The 19,919-nt window shown below is 44.7% G+C and overlaps 1 protein-coding gene across 9 annotated transcripts in view; it reads left to right on the forward strand.

Annotated features, from left to right (window-relative positions):
- Positions 1–1,461: 1,461 nt before the first annotated feature.
- Positions 1,462–19,919, forward strand: part of WNK2 (WNK lysine deficient protein kinase 2) — a 116,320-nt gene continuing 97,862 nt past the window's right edge. For 2 of the 9 annotated variants that reach the window (XR_014506316.1, XM_083420218.1), the window contains exons 1-2: positions 1,648–2,207; positions 3,410–4,330. Coding sequence is in view for 8 of the 9 variants with exons in the window: in XM_083420218.1 (XP_083276344.1) it covers positions 3,437–4,330 (894 nt within the window). In the remaining variant the exon portion in view is untranslated. Of the gene's footprint in view, positions 1,524–1,642; positions 2,208–3,409; positions 4,331–19,919 lie in introns of those variants that run through there. The other 7 variants (XM_083420219.1, XM_083420220.1, XM_083420216.1 and 4 more) reach the window with 7 other exon arrangements.

Raw genomic sequence — 19,919 nt, forward strand, 5'->3', positions numbered from 1 at the left:
CATGCTGCTTTATTCCCTCTCTTCTGCCCAGTAAACAGAAGTGATTCAGCTGGCAGGTCACCCAAGATCTTGTCCACTACTAATAGACAGATAGGTAGATAGATAGGTAATATGCACAAGAAGGGCCCTGGCTGGATCAGTTCAAAAGCCCATCTAGTCCGGAATCCAGTTTTCAGGATAAGTTGGAAGGGACCCTGAGGATCATCTAGTCCAACCACCCACAATGTAGGAATATGTACCTGTGACCTTGGCATTATCAGCACCCTCCTCTAACCAACTGAGCTAGCCAGGTGCTGAGTGATGCCTGTGGCAAGCCCACAAGCAGGACCTGCGTGCAACAACCACTCTGCCCACCTATGATTAGCAGCACCTGATATTCTGAGGGATATTGCATTTGGCAGTGAAGGTAGAAGGGTTGATGGAACAAATGGCAGGTGGGGGGAGGGACCAGCCCAAGACACTTTGCTGCCTGAGGCAAAAGAGCAAACGGTGCTCCCCTTCCCCCAGTCAAGGAGCATAGCAACCAAGGCTGGCCAAGATATTTCAGCACCTGATGCCCCAAATCCCATAAGGAAATCCCACAAGCAATAAGAATGCAATAATAAATCTCAATTTACTGCCCTTTCATGACACCCCAAATTAGCCGCCAGAGGCGGTGCCCTCATTCTGGCTGAAGCGCAGCAAGCGGCGGCCCATGGGGGTGCGGACACCACTCCCTCTTGATTCGCAGCGTTTATGTTAAATAACCGACTGAAGGGAAAGAGGAGGTCTCCCTCGGGGTGTGAAAACCACAGCCGTATCCGAGCAGCTTCTCCCTCCTTTCCCTCCCTGCAGGCGCAGAGCAGCGCAATCCTGCAGAAGTCAGGGGTGTTCCCACAGCTTGAGATACACGACTCGTTTCTCTCTCTTGCTTATTCATTTTTTCTCGTCGTGTGCACCGAATGAAGCGCGACGTGAAATAAATAAATAACAGGCCCGGAGAAGCTGCAGGTGGTTTTCTAACAATTTATGAGGAAGGAGAAAGCTCCCAGCGAGGAAATGGCAAATAGGGCTGTGCCGAACCAAGTCCCCAGAGGGGCGAGCTTGCATCAGGCAGGGGAAACCACGCCGCGAAGAGCAAAACAATCATATGGAAACATCCCGCGTCCTCCTCCTCCTCCCGACCTCACCCCGCCATTTTTTTCAGTCTGTCCCTAATTTCCCCCCCCCCCCCCCAGTTGCCTTTCCACTCGCAGGACTAAACCCGCGCCTTGGCATCGCCTGCTCGTCACGACCCGCCCTCTCCAGGCCTCCCTCAGCTCCGCGCGGTGGCCGCTTCAGCCCAGACGCGTGCGCGCGCGCACACACGCACGCACGCCCTCACCCCCCCCCCATTGCCCCCATCGCTTTACAGCCCCAGGGGAGGGCAAGGGTCAGCACAGGCTGCGGCTCGGGCAGAGGGCATGCGCAAACAGTTGCCACCAGCGAACTGGAAGCGAAGCGACAAGAAGGCTATTTTATAAGAAGGAGAAGCAGCGAAATAGGCAACCGCGCTGTGGGGAGAGGGAGGCGGGGGGTGTGTGTCGTCGGGACGTGCTCTCCGCCGCTGAGGAGGGGGAGCCGAGCCGGCGCGCTCCTCATTCCCCGGTGACACGAGGCGGGTCTAGCAGGGGGCCACCTCCTCCCAGCCCTTCTCATTGGCTGCTCGGCGATGCCCGTGGCTCCCGGCCCGTCCGTTAAATGGGACGCTCATTAGAGAGCAGTTTCCATTGACAAAAGCGCCGAGGGGGGGAAAGAGGAAAAGAGGACGCGCTCGAGGGGCGCATGGGCAAGCGCGGGCCGAGGCTTCCTGCACGCTGGCTTCGGCGAGGCGGCGGCAGCGGCAGCAGCGAGGGAGAGAGCAGGCGCGCTCTTTCGCCTGAGGTGGATTATTCTTGTTTCTTTTCCTCAGCGCCTGCCCGTTGGCTCGCCGGAGCTCTCCCCTGAGACGACGTTTGGACGTCGCCGCGAAACCGAGAGGATCCCCGGCGGAGGGGGCTGCGAGAGGACGAGGCTGCCCGGCGGAGGGGAGGCGGGGGCTGCAGAGCCCGGCCTGTGAGGGCGGCGGCGGGCGCGCGTCTTGCGGGGGCTCCATGACTGGGAACGGAAGAATCGAGCCGTCCCTCTGCCACCCGCCCGCCCCCAACCTCCATGGGCGGCAGTGAAGATGGGGGCCCCCTCTCCTCCTGGTAAGTCACCCCGGTGTCCGCGCGAGGAACCTGTCTTGTTGTTAGATCTCCCTGCCTGTCTGCCTTCTCTCCCTTCCCGGGCTGCGCAGGTGAGCAGCTCCATTGTGCAGCCGAGGCACCTGCTTCCTCCAGCCGCCCGCCGCCGCCGCCACCCTCTTCTTTGGCGTGGTTTGCGGGCGCCCCGGTGGTGGCACTTGACGTCGGCCGCCGCCGCAGCCCCTCGCCTCCCCCTCAGCCCGGCTCGCTGCGGCTGCCTCGATTGTGCTCCCTGCCCGCGCTGGCGCCGCCGCTGTTGCGCGCTATTATCTAAGCGGCGGCTTCTCTCGCAGAGCTGGGCAGGGCGAAAGACCAGCCCCGTCCTCGTGCTCATTTGACGACGGCGACGCTGCCTGTCTTTTTACCGCTCGAAGCTTGCGGCGAGGGGGGTGTCGGGGAGCGGCAGGTCCGGTCGGGGCTTCCCGCCGGGCGAGCTTCGCCTCGGCTGCTCGCATCCCGCCCTCCTCTCCCATTTTCCAGCCTCAATATGGCTTTCCACCGAGGAGCTGCAGTATGACTGAAGTGGGCAAAAGGGAGCGGGGGAGGCGGAAGCCCGGGGTGAGGTGAGAGCGCGTGAGCGGCCCCGGGGGGTCTCGAAGGCTCTGCGTGGGCGCGTCGCGGCGGAGGGAGAGGCGAGAGGGGAAGCCCGGCTGGAGACTTTGGGCAGAGGGGGGCGGGGATGGCGGGGGGTGGGGAGCTGGGCGACGGAGACTGCGCTCTGCTCTTTAAAGGGACGGATAACGTGGAGTTGCAGAAGGGTCTGAGCAGCTCGTGGCTGAAAGGCTGGGATTTGGGGGCGGGGGGAGCGAGGTTGGAACCGGGATCCTGGCTAAGGAAAGGGGTGAGCCATTGATTCGAGTTGCCTGGGAGGGACCTGCAGTTGGAGACAACACTAGCAAAATTCCTCGGAGAGTCCCTGTCTCTCCATCATTCTGCCTCTCGGGAGCGTTTGCATTTGATGCTCCTTCCAGCGCTCCTCACGCCCTCGAGCGTGTAGAGAGGCTGTCAGGAGATCCTCTCCGGAGTTGCGCCCTGCGTGTCTGGCTGGGGGGCGGCGGCGGCGGCGGCGATTCCCCCCTTGCAGGTGTCCGCCTCCTCCTCCTGGTCCCTCGCCAGGTGGGGCCCGCAGCCTCCTCACCGCGCTCTTTCTCTCTTTCGCCTGGCAGGTGGCTGGGCTGAGCTTCCCCGGAAGGATGCACCGTGATGACTCCCACCGAGCGGCGGCGGCACGAGCACCGTCGACGGCCGCGGCGGCCCCGCCACCTCCTTCTCCTCTAGCGGCAGCTGCCGAGAGCTCAGCTGTAATGGAAACTGGGGGCGAGGCCAGGACGGCACCTCCGCGGCGGGGAGGCGAGGTTGGAGCTGCTGTCGCTGCAGAACGCGCCGGCTTCCCAGCGGCTGCCGCGGCTGCTGCCTTCGCTCCTGCGGGTGGAAAGGGTATGAATATTGATGGAGCAGGCGGCGGCGGCAGCGCGTCGGGCATGGACCCTGCTGCAGTGCCGCGAGGAGGCCGGCCCGCGGCCCCCGCCCCTTTCCTGCGAGTGCCTTACGCCAAGGATCCCAAAGCAGCCCACCAGCGCTTCCTGCGGAGGAGCGTGGTGGACTCCGACCAGGAGGAGCCCACCTTCGAGCCGCCCGAGCCGCAGCAGCCGCAGCAGAAAAAGATCATCCTCTTCTCCAAAACCAGGAGGATAATCGCGGAGAGGGTGAAAGCAGGGCAGAGGCCGGTGGTGGAAGAGGCGCAGCCCGGGGAGCAGCCCGCCGAGCCGGCGAAAGCGGCCGCCGCCCCGGAGGGTCTACCTAGTTCAGCAGCAGCAGCAGTAGCAGCAGCCGAGGAGCCGAAGGAGAGGAGCGGCAAGGAGGATGCGGAGAAGAAAGAGGCGGCGGAATCTCTCAAGGAGCAGAGCAAGTCCAAGAAAGAGGAGGCGGAGGAGGAGGAGGAAGAGGCCGACATGAAGGCGGTGGCCACCTCCCCCGATGGCAGGTTTCTAAAGTTTGATATCGAGCTCGGAAGAGGGTCTTTCAAAACAGTCTACAAGGGGCTGGACACGGAGACCTGGGTGGAAGTGGCTTGGTGCGAACTCCAGGTAAGTGGCAGGAACTATCTGAATGACTTTTTTGGGGGGGGAGGGAGGTGTGTGTGCTTAAATGCCCTGTAAGCTGAGGACAGGGTGCAGGAGAGTGTCATCTAAAAAAGCTTTGTTGGAATCGTCTCTACAGCTTATCTTGTTCCTGGGCTAACTATAGCTCCCGTGTTTTCATTGGTTCGGTCCCTTCCCCCACATCATATGCATACACACTCCTCCCAGGTTTAACTCTCTCAGCCCTGTGATTTGCCAAGGGCAAGGTGCCTCTAGTGTAAACTAGAATTTTTAAAAATAAGCTGCTCTACAAATGTCAAGAAGGGCCTCCAAAGGGTTAAAATGTTCCTGGACCAGCTGCATTGTGGGCTACTAGAATCTGAACTAAATATTCCACAAAATGTAGCACTTAATCACAGCAAAATACTTTCAATTTATTTTGGAAGAATGTACAGTAATTGCTTGAAGCAGTTGTTACAATGCTTGTGTAAGTGTTAAAGGCACCACAGGATTATTTCTTGGTTTTACAGTGGCAGGCTTTGTCTTACTTTAGTTGTAGAAAATTCCACAGGCAGGGTTATTCTATGGAGTTTGAATAAGAAGCAGATTCCATTGGGTCCAACAGGTTTTACTCTTAAGGAAGTTTGCATATGGTGGGAGTAATCCCAGATGGCCATAGGATTGTACTGTTTATTATGAAGATCTTTTAAATGTCCTGAATGAATTGGAAAATGGAAATATTAATGTTACTTTGGCTCAATATGAGCATTTATCTAACTGAAGGATCTGATTTGTTATTAAACACAGTAGTGTCATCTGTTCCCTCCTGCTAAAAAAGACTTTCTGTTTAACTTAAAAAGGGAATCATAACTGTGGCTAACATTTATTTGTCAAAAGTCACGTAAATTATATGGCAGGATACTGAAATGACTTTTTGAACCTCACTTCCCTTTCTAAAACAGAATAGACTTTCCCCTTTCTCCCCCCCTCTATGTCTTTATTCATAATAGACCTTTATCTTCTCTACCACACATGCTCAAGTGAGAAAAAGCATCTATGATCTTTACAGTCCACTTCTCTTTTCCCTTCTCTATTTTTGTTGCATATTATATTTATGATGTGGCTGTGGGAATTGGTCATAATTCACATTTTTGTTTTTGTTTTGTTTGTGAAGCTATTTTGCAGAAATAGTCTTTATGGGGTCTTGGAACAATGGTTGATTAATAGGGCAAAAAGCTGCTTCAAATACTTTTTGCAAAGTTGCAGACAACAAGGAATGCATACTTTTCATTAAACTATGATAGAATGATGACTGGTTGTTACGTCTTTCTAATCACTTAGGATATTCTGTATTCTGTGATATTTCATGCAGCAGACCTGTAATGTTGAATTATAAAATTGATGCTGACCAGCTTGTGTATGAGTATCAGAATGAGACCTTTTTTTTTTTTTAAAAAGACCCTTGGTCCTGAATTATCCTGCTCTTTGTAGGGGTCAGATTGTAAACTGAATCTAAAGTGTTATGTCCTGCAACATTAGACTTGATTGAGCTACTTATAATGGAACAAATTGCAATAATGTTGAAGCTTTTGTGCAACTGGAGACTAGTAGGAGAGCAAGCACATGAATTAGTAACAGAAGTAGATGCCATTGTTGAAAGGAAGCTATGTATATTTATAGGGTTGTATCCAACTGAGTTCTAGACCCACTGGAATGACTGAACCGAAGTCATTCCTATTAACTGCAGCTGATCTACTCTGAGTAGGACTAGCATTGGTTACCACCCCATGTATTGTTGGCTCTGCTTTATCACCAAAGTCTTAAGGCAGCATCCTGTATTCATTTTAGGTTTATGAGAGAGGGAGGAAGTATTATCCAATCCAGTTTAGCATTTGATCATTCCAGTTACAAATACGAGTGCTATAATGTAGCTTGTCTGGAGTCAGTCATGACTTTGGTAGTTTTATAAAATCATCTGTTTAAAAATATTCCATAATAGCAGCCTATGCATCTGAAAATATTTAAACCTATGGCCATCCAGTTTAATAGAGTGCAACAAAGTTGAAGTGTTAAAAAAAAAGAGAGGAAAACCCATCTCTTTGTTTACTTTTTAATCACATTATTCATAACTTCTATGTTATCTCAAGTAATCCCCCTCCTGTACTGTATTAAAAAGCCCCATCTTAATATTTCCTATGTAAATAGCATGGATCAATACCCCTAATCATTTTGGTCACTCTTTTTGTACCTTCTTTCTGTTAGGCAAATGACATCTTTAGGGGTTAAATCCATCCCCCAGGCACTCTTACCTTCCCTGCTCCTGCTTAGTATATCCCTGATCCCATTCACCAGGAGTTCCTTTTGCAGGAAATGAACCCTTTCTTGTACTACTCTAGTAAGGTGTGTTATCCGCATTTTGAAAAGATGAGTTGGCGAAGCTCATCTGAAAACAAGAAATTGAGCCTTTGGTGTCATCAGTGCAGTCCTGTGGCATGCCACTAGAGATTCAGCTGGCACCTTCTGTTTTAAACTTTAAATGCCTGCCGAACACTTCTCTATGCTGCCAAGCTTATGTAAGCAATTACGAAAACACATTTCTGTAATGGTTAGTTAATGATATTTTGTTTAAAATTTTTACATTGTAAAAAAAACACAACTTTTAAAATTGTATATAATTTCTGTTGTAAACTGCTTTGTTTTTTTAATGATCTAACAGTATATATGTATTTTGATAAAGATATTGTATCTATAAACCCCAACAACTTGCAATTACCAGCTGCCCCCAGACTGCCAAGTATACAGTGGGATTGCCTTACAACTATTGTTCAAAGCATAGCCCCCTTTTTAAAAGGGTATATATTTTAGGATGTATGTATGAAACGGGACGCGGGTGGCACTGTGGGTTAAGCCACAGAGCCTAGGGTTTGCCGATCAGAAGGTCGGCAGTTTGAATCCCTGTGACGGGGTGAGCTCCCATTGCTCGGTCCCTGCTCCTGCCCACCTAGCAGTTCGAAAGCACGTCAAGTGCAAGTAGATAAATAGGTACCGCTCCGGTGGGAAGGTAAATGGCGTTTCCTTGCGCTGCTCTGGTTCGCCAGAAGCGGCTTAGTCATGCTGGCCACATGACCCAGAAGCTGTACGCCGGCTCCCTTGGCCAGTAAAGCGAGATGAGCGCCGGAACCCCAGAGTCGTCCACGATTGGACCTAACTGTCAGGGCTCCTTTTACCTTTACCTTTATGTATGAAACAGAGAGAAATCACTCAGTGTTGGGAAACACTATCTGTCCTGTTGTGCATTGAATTGTGAAAGTGCTAAGAGTTTATTCACTTTGATTGGATGTCAAATATAAATATAAACCGACCAGGACTCTGCAGTCATCATCTGGGGAGCTTCTTGGTGTGCCTCATTCACAAAAGGTCCAGGCCATGTCCAGGCCATGGCAACATGAGAATGGGCCTTTTCTGCAGCAGCTCCCCATTTGTGGAATACTCTCACCAGGGAGGTTCACCTGGCACATTCATTATACATCTTTAGGCACCAGCTGAAAACATTCCTCTTCAACCAGGCCTTTGGCTGAGTAATATTCTGTGGCAAGGTTCCCCAAACTTGGGTCTCCAGCTGTTGTTGCACCACATTCCTATCATTTCCATCATTCCTAGCTACCAGGACCAGTGGTCAGGGCTGATGGGAATTTCAGTTCAAAAACAGCAGGAGATCCAAGTTTGGGAAACCCTGCTCTCTGGTCTTTTAAATGTGTTTGTGCAAGAGGTGTTGTTGTTTTGTTTTAGCTATTTATTTTGTGCTTCTGTCTTGTATCTTTAATTTTGTGGATGGGCCTGAGATCTTCGGATGAAGAGCGGTGTATAAATTTAAACAACAGTAATAATGGTAATAACAGTAAATAATATCATGCTCATGGGAATGAGCCTAGGTTACTCTTGGGTTCTACACTCACTCTTCCTTAGAAGACTTTGCTCCCATTTTTAGCTTAACTATGGTTTGTCATTATATCCAAACCTGGAACTGTTGTTGGTTTTAAATATGGTTTAGCTGAACAAGCTAGGGCAATCTTCCCAGCCCGGTCCCACCTGGCAATGCCAGTGATTTTGTAAATCATGGTTTGAAGTTGGCAGCTCTGGAAGTTGAGAATAGAGTACTTGAGCTCCTGTGCTCATTCCTGTAGTAGTGCCAAACAGTGGTTTAGTGTTATGTCCGAATGCAAGTCTTAGAGCCTGATAAGTGAAATTCCAATAATGTAGAAGAGTGACAGTTACAGGATTGTATCCAATGTTAGCCCTACATTCAGAAGGCCCTTTGAAATTAATGGTGATTGCTAACTTAATTCTGTTAATTTCAGGGGGTCTACTGAGAGTATATCTTAGTTGGCTACAACCAAGACTCTTTAAAAGGATTTTATTTCTGTGTTTACAATCAGAGTACTTTTACAGTTTTTTTAAAAAAATAACTTAAGCGGTTATAATTCAGTAAGCTGAACAATCCCTCTACATAATAGAAAGTTGAATAACATTACGGAAATCATGTAGGAGGATGGAAAGACCTTTCACAAAGTCAGTGATAGATCATCAAAATGTATCAAATGTCTATCCTCCTGTCTGGGGCCAGCACCCAGCTTTAACAGGCCCGCAGCATGGTGCCATGAGACCCCTGCTAGGCACTTCGGCTAACTCTGCCACAGTTTCTCTCTCACAAACTCTTACTGGCACTGGCTGCCATTCATTTTACTCAGTGTCTACCCCCCCCCCCCCGAGACATGATGACCCACCAGGCAGTGGCATTTTGCATGAGAACTGAGCTGCTTCTTGGTTCTGATCTTTGGTGGTGGCTGTCATGTTAGGTCCAGCAAAATAAAGTTTTTAAAGTACGTTTCCAAGCACAATTCAGTGTTGGTGCTGACCTTTAAAGCCCTAAACTGCCTCGGCCCAGCTCTGATGGCCTTCTGGCGGTTCCCTCCCTGTGAGAAGTGAGGTTACAGGGAACCAGGCAGAGGGCCTTCTCAGTAGTGGTGCCCGCCCTGTGAAACGCCCTCCCATTAGATGTCAAAGAAATAAACAGCTAGCTGACTTTTAGAAAACATCTGAAGGCAGTCTGTTTAGGGAAGTTTTTAATATTTGATGTTTTATTCTGTTTTTAATCTGTTGGGAGCCACCCAGAGTGGCTGGGAAAACTCAGCGGGATGGGTGGAGTATAAATAATAAATTAATATTATTATTATTCCCCATGGTATTAAGATAAAATCTGAAGTTCACAGTCGTGTCTGTCTGTATCTCTCTGTGTAATACACATGGCTGGAAGTAATACATTTGCATGAACATATTGCAGTGTTACAGAATTGTGTGAAATATTCTTTCATGTAGCAGAGGAAATGCAATGTGTGAAACAGCGTTCAGATTTCTGTTGACAAATGAAACGGTTGAAACTAAAGAAGGCATGTGATGACTGTGTATCTTGGCTTGAACTCACCATGTCAGAATATATCTCCAGCTATTTGTTTGAAAGAAGCAAATAGCCAAGAACCTCCATTTAGATGGGGTTTTGTGTATAGTTGGGTTATGTAATCTTTTAAGGGCATGTTCAAAACCATGATTGTAAAAGGACAGATCTGTACTCTTTCTTTGGCTGGCATTTCTATCGTCTTTATTTAGAATAGTTGGAATGTTTCTATGTATATCTTGCAAACTGCTTTAGCTTTTTCTGGTGGAGGAACACTCTATGTTCTCAGTAATAAAAAATGAAAGATAGTGTGGGGGGGTACTCTTGCTGTCTTGCCTTCTGTTATACAAATAAACCTATTTAATTTATTTAAGAATAAAAACATTATCACAGAAATCTCTTTATGTTGCTGCTCTTAATATGTTGGCACCTCCTTCTTGGAGGTAGGGTGGGAGACAATGAAAGAAATAGCAAATATTTCTAATTCTATTGAACTGGGGGTGAGCACAGGAACCCAAATGATGAGAGTTGTTCAGCACATTGCAAGCTTTCAGGAACTAGGCTAGCTGGCAGGGATCTACCCCGTTGTGATTTAGGGCAACAGGGTTGGATCTGTGGGATCTATGCAGTATCTGATTCAGAGTGAGGCAAGGGAAGTTAAGAGTTGCAGTCCAAGGAATAATTTATGTGCCGAGGCAAAGAAGCCAGGAAAGCTATGGAAGAATGGGCTGGTAGGTGGTGGTTTAGTGAAGGATTGGCATAACATGGTTCTCTTCTAAACATGAGCAAAAGAGTAATGGGAGGATGGTGTCATTGAATATACATATTTATATCCGATATCCAGCAGAAAATACCCATGGACAAATATTGTTTGTGGGATTTGGAACTGAGCCATGGAAAGTGAGCCTCTGTTGTGCAACATGCAGAGTCATAAAAACGACACGCGCATGCCTGCATGGTTTGATAGAGATGAAGTGCCGTTAGCCATCATGTATACTAATGAAGAGATTTCAGTTGCATGCCGTACAATGCTGCAGAAGAAAACCTCCAAGCGGATGAATAAAATAGAACCAGCTATCATTATAGGGTCAGGGTCATCATTTTCTTCATCCACATGGATTAATCTGCATAGCATTGAATTTAAATATTTTAATCAACTTACATGATAGCTTCAACAAATGCAGGTGGTTGATCCCCATCAAACTATTTGCGCATGCACTTGTGGGTTTTAGTTCGGCATCCATGGTCCTGTGGGTTACACAGTAGAGGCTCACTGTGTGCAGCTCAGTTCAAAATTCATTGGATGGCACAGTGCTCCCATTTGCTTCTCCTTAATCATGTTCATGGAAGCTCCATCTTTGGCTTGAGCAAATCCATGATTGGTATTTACCCCCTCTTTCTCCCCCTCTTCCTCTTCCTCAACATTTTCTGCTTCTCTCCTTCACTTGTCACACCTACAGTGACCTCACAGAGGAATAGGAGTAGGTGTTCCACTATCCCTACCTAAAACCAGTTAGCTGTAGAAGCAAAGAGCACTAATCCCCTTCAATCAAGAGCTTTAGCTCAGATATGAATGCCAACTGTGTACTATATTATTTTAAACTTTTAAACTGTCATGGCAAACTGTTACGGCACTGAGTGATACTTTAGGTAGCTTGATTTGGGGTTAGTCCTTCGTATCATCATCAGATTGTTTGTTTGTAATAACACAGGAAAATGATCTCTACAAGTTGGTACAAATTTAATCAAAGTTTCTTTATGAGTCAGGGGGGCAGGTCAAGGACTGCTACCCTACATTCTAGCATATGATCATTCAACGGTCCATTTTGGAGACGCTACAATGTTTGCAAGATGTTTAAATAGCCAAACCTTCCATTACTAATGAGAGAGATATCTCAGCATGAGCCCTTTGCAAGCTTGCTTCTATTTGGTCTGCATATGAAATTCTGGTGTTTATGTGAGCATGGAGCTTTGAGAATGTGGGGGTGGAAATGAACTACAGGAATGAGGTCCTTTAAAAATTATGTAATGAAAGGAGAGTGCTTGGTTGCAGAAAAAACTATTTATCAAGGACCTGCACTAGAATTTCAGCTATTGATTTCATAATAGATGCCAGGGATAGGTGCATCTACAGTACCTTTCTTGACCCATTCCTGAAGCTTTATGACTGCTTTATTTGCCAGATATTTGTTTTTTGTTGGGGGAGTGAAGGTAGAAGCACAGTAAATACCTAAAATAATATAGTACACAGTAAATGCCTAGTCAGGACTGTTTTTCCTATCACAATTACAAGTACATAGAGCCACAATCATGCTCTTTCCTAAGCACAGCATGCATCCCCATAACATAACCGTTAGGAGGAATCTAAAGCTTAAAATGTAAAGCTGTGCAATTGCTCAGGTGTATATAATTCCAATTCATCTTTTTAGGAAGTACGAGGATGCAGAAACTCTATTTAGTTGTAAAGAAGTATGTTTAATGCTACAACCATGTTTTGGAAAGTGATGAGCATATGCTTAAAAAGTAGGGTAGTTATGATGTGAACAAGCGGGCCCTACTGTGTAGTAAGCTGAAGCTGATTTCTTCAGGTGGTGGCAGAGCTGGCCCAAGAAAGTTTGCTGCCTGAGGCAAAGAACAAGATGGGGTTTCTCCCCCAACCTAATACAAAAGTTGACTGGACTGGCAACTGAATCTTACTTCTGTACCAATGAAGCGATGGAGACATACACAGCTCTGTACTGTAATGGACAGGAATGTCTGGAAGCATTCCCTCCCAGCAGCTGCCGCCTGCAGTAGTCACCTCACCTTGTTTAATGGTAGAGCTGGTTTTGGGTGAGGGCAGCAACTGATGTCTGAATGGTGCAGCTATAAAATGTGTAGCATAGAGGGTGTCAGTGTGCCATTTGGGTTCTACTTCAAGCAGCAAAATGTCTTGGTCCAGAACTGTTATGAACCGATATAGCAATGTGTCAGCTGCATGAGCTGTGCTTAAATAAAATGTCACAATCCTGGATGAGTAATGAAAAGCCATTGTTGGGAAGGTAAACAGCCAGAGAGTAATATGAGCTTTAGCCCCATTTGCTGGTCAGTGGTTTTTGCTATAATAGGACGTAAAACACTTTTCAAGGATCCTGTACGGCTGTTAAGGGCAGAATCTAATATAGCGCGCTCTAGTTTTGGTCTACCTAGAGTGATTATTTTCTGCATCTGTTTGTTTTTTGATGGAAACTCATACATGCTTTGATTAGTTTAGTTAATGGGGTCTTGAAATAATCAAACAATTCTTTTATCAAAGTAAACTAATTCTATAAGAGGTTTAAGTTAACGGTGAGCAGGTATTGGAAACAAGATGGAGGAAGGTCAAAATGTCAACTTTTTCCTAATAGGATTTTCTGAGATGTAATGGTAAATAACTCTTGCACTGACTTAATAGATGCCTTAATTGCAGGGAGTCAAACCACACTTGATCTTAAAACTGAAGCACAACAGAACCTGTAATGGGTTTATAGCTTCAGGGAATCTTATTGGGATGGCCATTATCTTAGTTGTAGTTTTTGTTTGCTTTTTAACATATTTTTAATTAAAGATTTCTTGGTTTACAAAAGTATGTGCAATGTCTCTTTTTCAAGTTACGTTTTCTATAGATCAGTTTCATTTGTTGAGACATTAGTGTTACATTAGGAAAGAAAGGGGGAAAGAGGTGGAGGGGGGCATGGTGAGTGGGGCTGGGGCTGGGTGGCGTTGCTTCTGTTTTGCTTAATGTATGTGTGGGGTTTTGTGTCAGCATCGCTTGTTCAGGTTCTTTTTAATATTTGCTTGTGTTGCTTTGGTGGTGAGAGAGGTTGGGGTTGGCCTAGGGTGTGGTTGTTTGCGGTTGGCTGTGGTGAACTTTGTTTTCATGTGTGAGTGGGGTAGGTGGATGTTTTTATATCAGGTTAGCAATATTGATTTGGATTATGTTGGTGGAGTCATGTCGTTGTCTTGTTGGGCTGTGTATGTGATAAAGGGGAGCCATACCGGGGTGAAGGCGTCTTCTTCTATTTGTCCCCTTGTCAGTTTCAGTTTATTGGTTAGTTTTTCTAGTAAGGCTGTTTCCCATCCTATTTGATACCAATGGCCCTTCTTACTCCTGACAGGTCTCTCCAGTGTCTGGCTATAATGTTTCATGCTTTCTCATCCTGGCGGTCTGATTTGTTTCTGTCTGCATTTTTCACGCTGATTTTATTTGTTCTTTTGAACTTGTTTGTTATGGTACATTTTATCAAAAGTTATATAAACGTCTTTATGCTTCTGCCCATCTTCGAATTGCACTTCACTTCTTGTCAAATCCAAAAGCTTAATCTGTGATTTCAAATTTGCATCATTTCTCTCTTCTCATGCTCTTTATCTTTGGAGTGTCCCATTTGTGCATTGCCAAAAAACAGGAATTATTGCAGGAAAGCCGGGAGTCAGTACTGTACTGCCCACCCTCTCAACAGCAGCGTTCCTGGACGGGTGTTGTAGGGTTGCAATGATGCATGAACAAAATCAATTCAGCACTCCTGCTGGTGCTTTGCTGCAACCCTGACCTTGTTGCCATCCAGCACTCTCCCCCACCCCGCCAGGGGTGAAACTAGGCTTTATTTTACTTGGGTCAAAGACAAAGTTTGGCACCACCCATGCACATTTGCACACACACACACACACAGGCTGGGAGCCTCAATGGTGCCCCTCTGGAGGCTTCACCTGGAGCAACCCCCCCCCTGGCTAGCCCCCCCCCATAGCTACAGCACCCCCCCCCCCATCGTCCTAATAAGTATCAGCAGGAGGGTAGTGGTGTGGCATCACCTCACCACTGTGGCTGCTCTTGAGAAAAAGAGGAGAAAATGCATCATCAAAAAAGATGCCTATGTCAATTAATGCATTTTAATTACTGGATTTTAAATACAAATACTGTACTACTCACCATATGGGCAAACTGTCACCTGTGTGCCTGCGTGGTCTGCTGTTGATGTGTAGCTTCAAGGCCCATGCTCACCGCTTTTATGATTCATTGTCTTCAAACTGGACTTGGACTAGAGAAGACTGTCTTCTATAAAGTAGGGCACATGGCCATCCTGCCCATATCCTGTTGTTACAACATCTCTATAAGGTTGGTTTTTCATGCGATTGGGAGATCAATCAACTGGATGATCAGTCACCCAAAACCCGAGGAGCATTTCCGGATGGTAGGACTTAAGTTAGTGATACAGTCATTACTTCTAAAATGTTTAGAATGTCATCACTAAACACATGTTCTGTTGACGCAACTGTGACTTGTAAATATATGCAACACAGTTTCAGCAATGTAACGAAGTGTGGGTATGTTGTTTTTAGTGAAATGTTGGGGGTTAAAAAACCTTAATGACAAGTAGCAGGTGTACAGCATTAAAACATTTGGAAAAAGGGCTGGCAGTCCAATCCTTATCCTCATGTTTGGTTGCTGCATAATTCTCTCTGTTAGCCTTTCAAACTCGGTGCAATGAGACTAGATCTTTTGATCAGCATGAGATGAAGCATGGGCCTTTCTGCTTTGATATAAACATTACTAGTCAGAATAATGTAATTTAAAGTCCTACTGATTTCAATATATAGAATAAAACATTAGTTTAACTAGATATTAACATTTTTAGAAAGAGAGGCATCCTGGGAAAATTTTTACTTCATCCTACTTTAGGAGGAAGATGGACACTTTTAAAGTTTGGGGCAAAATTGAAATATGCAACATTTGTTTACATATAAAATCTAAACTTTTTTTTTACTACAAGAACATGACTGGAATATAGTCAACAGCCTATAAAATAGTACAGTTTGTTGTCATTATGAATAAAATATTAATTTAACTTTTAGAAAAATTAGAGTTGGAAATATTCTAGTTTTCGAAACTCTTAAACTGCAGCAAATAGCTCTTATTGTCTGTCAGTATTGAGACAAACAGTAATAAAATTTATGCTTTGCTATATCATTTACACCCAGCATCACTTTATATAGGTTAGGGCAGACTTTGATATGGTGTTGTATTTTAAAAACTTAATGGTCAATGGGGGTTATAAAACAGGGTGTAAGTTGGGGTATATTACCTAACTGTATACTGAATATTGTAATAAGAGGAAAGGCATTGACATGTCACTCATGGCATGGTGCCTCTAAGTATTGATCGGTTGTAATGCAATTAATATATTTTCTTGTGTAGAGCTCTGATCATGCTTGTATGTTATTTCTGCAAATTACGAGAGAGCATTGGGACGAAGAAAAAGTATATATGAAAGAAACCAGTGATGTAGTTCAAGCTGAATGTTGCTGGTGCTGTGTGGACCTGTTATAAATATAATCACTAGTGGTATTTAGAAGTCTGCTTAATAGCTATCATGATTCAACTGCTTGATACACATTTAACTAAGGTTAGGTAATGACAGAATCAAAGCACATATTTATACAACAAGCATTAATTTATGTTATTTGGACAAACATAGCGTACAAATTGGCAATTGTACAAGAGCTTATGAGTAGCAAGCTGAGTGAGTATTTCCTTTCATTTTGGTGTTCACTGCAAGTCAGTAAATACTTAATAAAGGGCTTTCAGTCTGTTTAGAACCTTTATTTTCTTTCTCACCATTGACACGTTAATAGAGAAACACATTCTCATGAAATGCTTAGGCGGTTTATATGCACCAAATGGAATAATTAGTGCTCCCTCCTGCAAATTTTCAGCAGATAAGCCAGTTTATCCCTGTTATTCTTTCTGACCAATGCCTTGAATTGTACTGCCAACATTAAGAGCACACAACCTGGCTTTAACTGGCAAAGTAGTTGCTGCAGCTGACCCTAAACATTAATTTGCCATTTCGATGGAACCCTGGATTGGGTCTTATAGCAATAATAAGGCTTGAATGCTAACTGTAGTAAATGGAGCTATTTGTGTACAATGGTTGAAGAAACTGACTTGATTTTCAGGATCACATGCTCAGTCTCCAGGCCCTTTATATTCTTGGACAAAAGAAAAAGCTTCCCTTACAAGAAATGGCAAAGTTAAATCACTCTGGTAAGATTTACCTTCTGGTTGACTTGTAGGTTTAATAGCCAAAGTCTGTGTAATGTGCAGATGCAAATTGGCTCCAAAGGTTGGCTTCAGCAAGTAGAAAACTGGGATATTTGAGTGTATGTATATAAATGTGTGAGATTTTGAAATAGTGGAATAATTTAGGAACAGATATAGTTGCAAGTATAGAAAAGTAACTTCACATCTTCACATCCCAGAATGCACTGCTACTCTTTTTGTTAAGCAGGTGAAAACGGGTATTTTTACAAGATTAGTTTTCTGTTAAAATTGTCTTCTATGACTATTTTAAGCCAGGTTTTTTTCAATCTAAGGCCTATTGGAGATAAACAGAGTTAATGCAAGCTGAAAATATTACTCAGAAGATGTGTACACATTAAGGAGTATATGTCTTGTTTATTTTTATAAACACTCCTCTTAGTTCAGATGATGAAAATCAATACTCCCATCCTGGTGCTAGCCATCAATTTTAGATCTAGTGGCTACAGTACTAAAATAAAATATACATTTACTCCTATCTGTAATGAAGTATTGACTGGACTAAGGTAATCTGTGTTTATCAGAACTCTTATAAGAATTCTTTCAGAAAGGAATTACAGAATATTGTGAAACTATTTAGGATTAAACATGTCCCTTGTTAGTTTTGTTATTGCCATGAAGTTAGAGCTGGATAATAATTCAACAGCTGTTATGAAAATGCCTTGTGAATGGCGCTTTAGGCAATTGTGGGATAAAGATATAAGTTTCTAAATAAAATGGTAGTATATGTGGGAGGGTGAAATGTCAAAAATAGAATGCAGTTCTTTGTGCTTCTTTTTCTCATTTACAATGTGAACATGCCATAGTTGGCTGCTATTTACATGCAAAAAGAAGTCTAAAGTTTACTATTTACACTAGTTTCATTGTGTCCTATCCCAACACAGAGCTTATGCAGACTAGGGTTTAGTAGAAGGCACAGTCCATCTATATTGCTACAAGGTTGTGAAGGGAGTGAGTGCATTTGTACTTCCACTTTTCTCCTTTGCAACTGCCAGGATAGTGGTAGACTAGGATATGGGACCCAAGAGCAGCAGTGAAGGTGGCAGAAGGGCATTGAGCATAGAAGAGCCTCAGAAGAAGAGGAGTGTCTTGCACAGTCCATGCATATGCACCTACTTTGTGCAGGGGTGTTAATGGTAATGTGAGGGGCCAGGAATCTCAGACACCTACCAGTTGCGTCTACACTCTGCCATTCTGTTATACTGCTTCAGGAGTTAATTTTGCCAGTTAGAAGACATTTCGGAAAGTAAACAGTGTATAAATCAATTAATAATAAGAATAATAAAAAGTCTTACACAGGTGCAGTCCATGTATGTAGGAGGAGCCCAAGTAACAAAGGAAAGCCTCCTTTTCAGTTAATCCACGGTGCCTTTGCTATAATTATTTCACAGTTAGCTGGTTACATACCAGCGTAGGGCCTCCAAACCCTGGAGAGGCCTTTTCATGCATGCCACATCTTTGATTACAATTACACAAAGGCAGTGTGTTTCAGTGTCATTGGGGCCAGCAACTAAAACACTGATTGAAACCGTTTTTGGTCTCAGGACACACTTGAAGCCTTTATGGCCTGCCATGGAGTAGCAAATAGCAAATAGCTCTAATTACAACCTGGCATTGCAATCCTCCAGTGACCCATGTTTGAATCTGTGCCTATACTTTGCAAAATACAGAGAATACACAGAAACAGCTTTTTCTTTTTTTGCCTGGGCAAAAGAAAAGTGTGTTTTGGAGTGGAGGATAGCTGCTCAGAATGATCCTTGAAGCTACAATTGGTGCATTTTTCCTGCGCTAATATGAGAAACCTAAATCCTTTGTGACTATCTCTTTCTCAAATTTTTTACTGGACACTGAAATGAATGAGTTTTGAGCTTGTCGCCTTTTACCAAAGCACACTCTTTACCTGATTCTCTTATTGACACACTCATGTATACAAAGGTCCAGCATCCTACTATAACTCATATACAGTAATCTGACCCTTAAGCCTTATCTACCCTCATTTTCTTCGTTTCCTCATTGCAGAATCATAGTTGCCTCAAACAGGTGGAAACACGTCACCGCAGTTTGCCTTAGCTTGCGCATGGTGACACACGCATGTGTGCAGCAAGCTAAAAGGAGAGGAATAAAAGTTTGTCATTACTGCTGTAATGTTTCTGTATACCCAAGGTTGTTGGGGGAAAGGATGTAGTCTGAATAGAACTGCTGTTGAACTTTGCTTTTAAGTTCTGGCTCAGAACAGTTCATTCTACTTCATGTTCTTTGCTGAAGGACAGTTCTCCCTGTGGGATTATAAAACAATGGTATGACCCAGTCAAACCATCAGACCATCTAGCTTATTATTGTCTACTCCAGTTAACAGCTGCTTTGTAAGATCTGAAGCTGAAGCTATGCTAGACTTGCAAGAGAATAAAGCTGAAATGCTGTGTCCTTCTGTTTGTGTCCTTACCGTATACAAAAAATTCTATTTTTTTTGTGTGCATAGATAAGTTTCAACCGATAGTGAAATCCTTTGTGAGTATCTTCATGAACTTACCTAAAAAGATAAAGAAAATAAAAGCCTGAGTTAAGCATTTGAAAAATACATTGAAACCAGACATAAGTTCATCTTAAGTTGGGTAGTTCGTAAGTCTCTGTAGCTTTACACTAGGTTTTGTATTTTTCTCAGAAGATGGATAAAGAATGTATAATTATTTTGGTAATTATTGTATGTATATTAGTTGCCAACGGGTTGCATGAGTTGTACTACTTCTTTTAAAAATCTGGCTACCCTAGTTTAAAGTTTTATGTTTTTTTGTAGGATTGAGGTCACCAGCCTTCTTCCTTGGTCGAGGTGGTTCCCCTTTAGTTTAATTGTTTCCCCACTAAAAGCCCAAAAGAGTCCTAAAACCCACCCTCTTCATTTGGGCGAGACTAGATGTCTGTCATGCACCCAATTATTTGGCTAGCACCAGATGATCAGCCAGACCACAATGTTGCCCTTCAGCTTTGGCAGTGGCCAAACACCAATCCATCGTAGTCCAAATGGCAGCACA

This window comes from Podarcis tiliguerta, assembly GCF_965153285.1.
Source record: "Podarcis tiliguerta genome assembly, chromosome: 2".
Taxonomy (NCBI): Eukaryota; Metazoa; Chordata; class Lepidosauria; order Squamata; family Lacertidae; genus Podarcis; species Podarcis tiliguerta.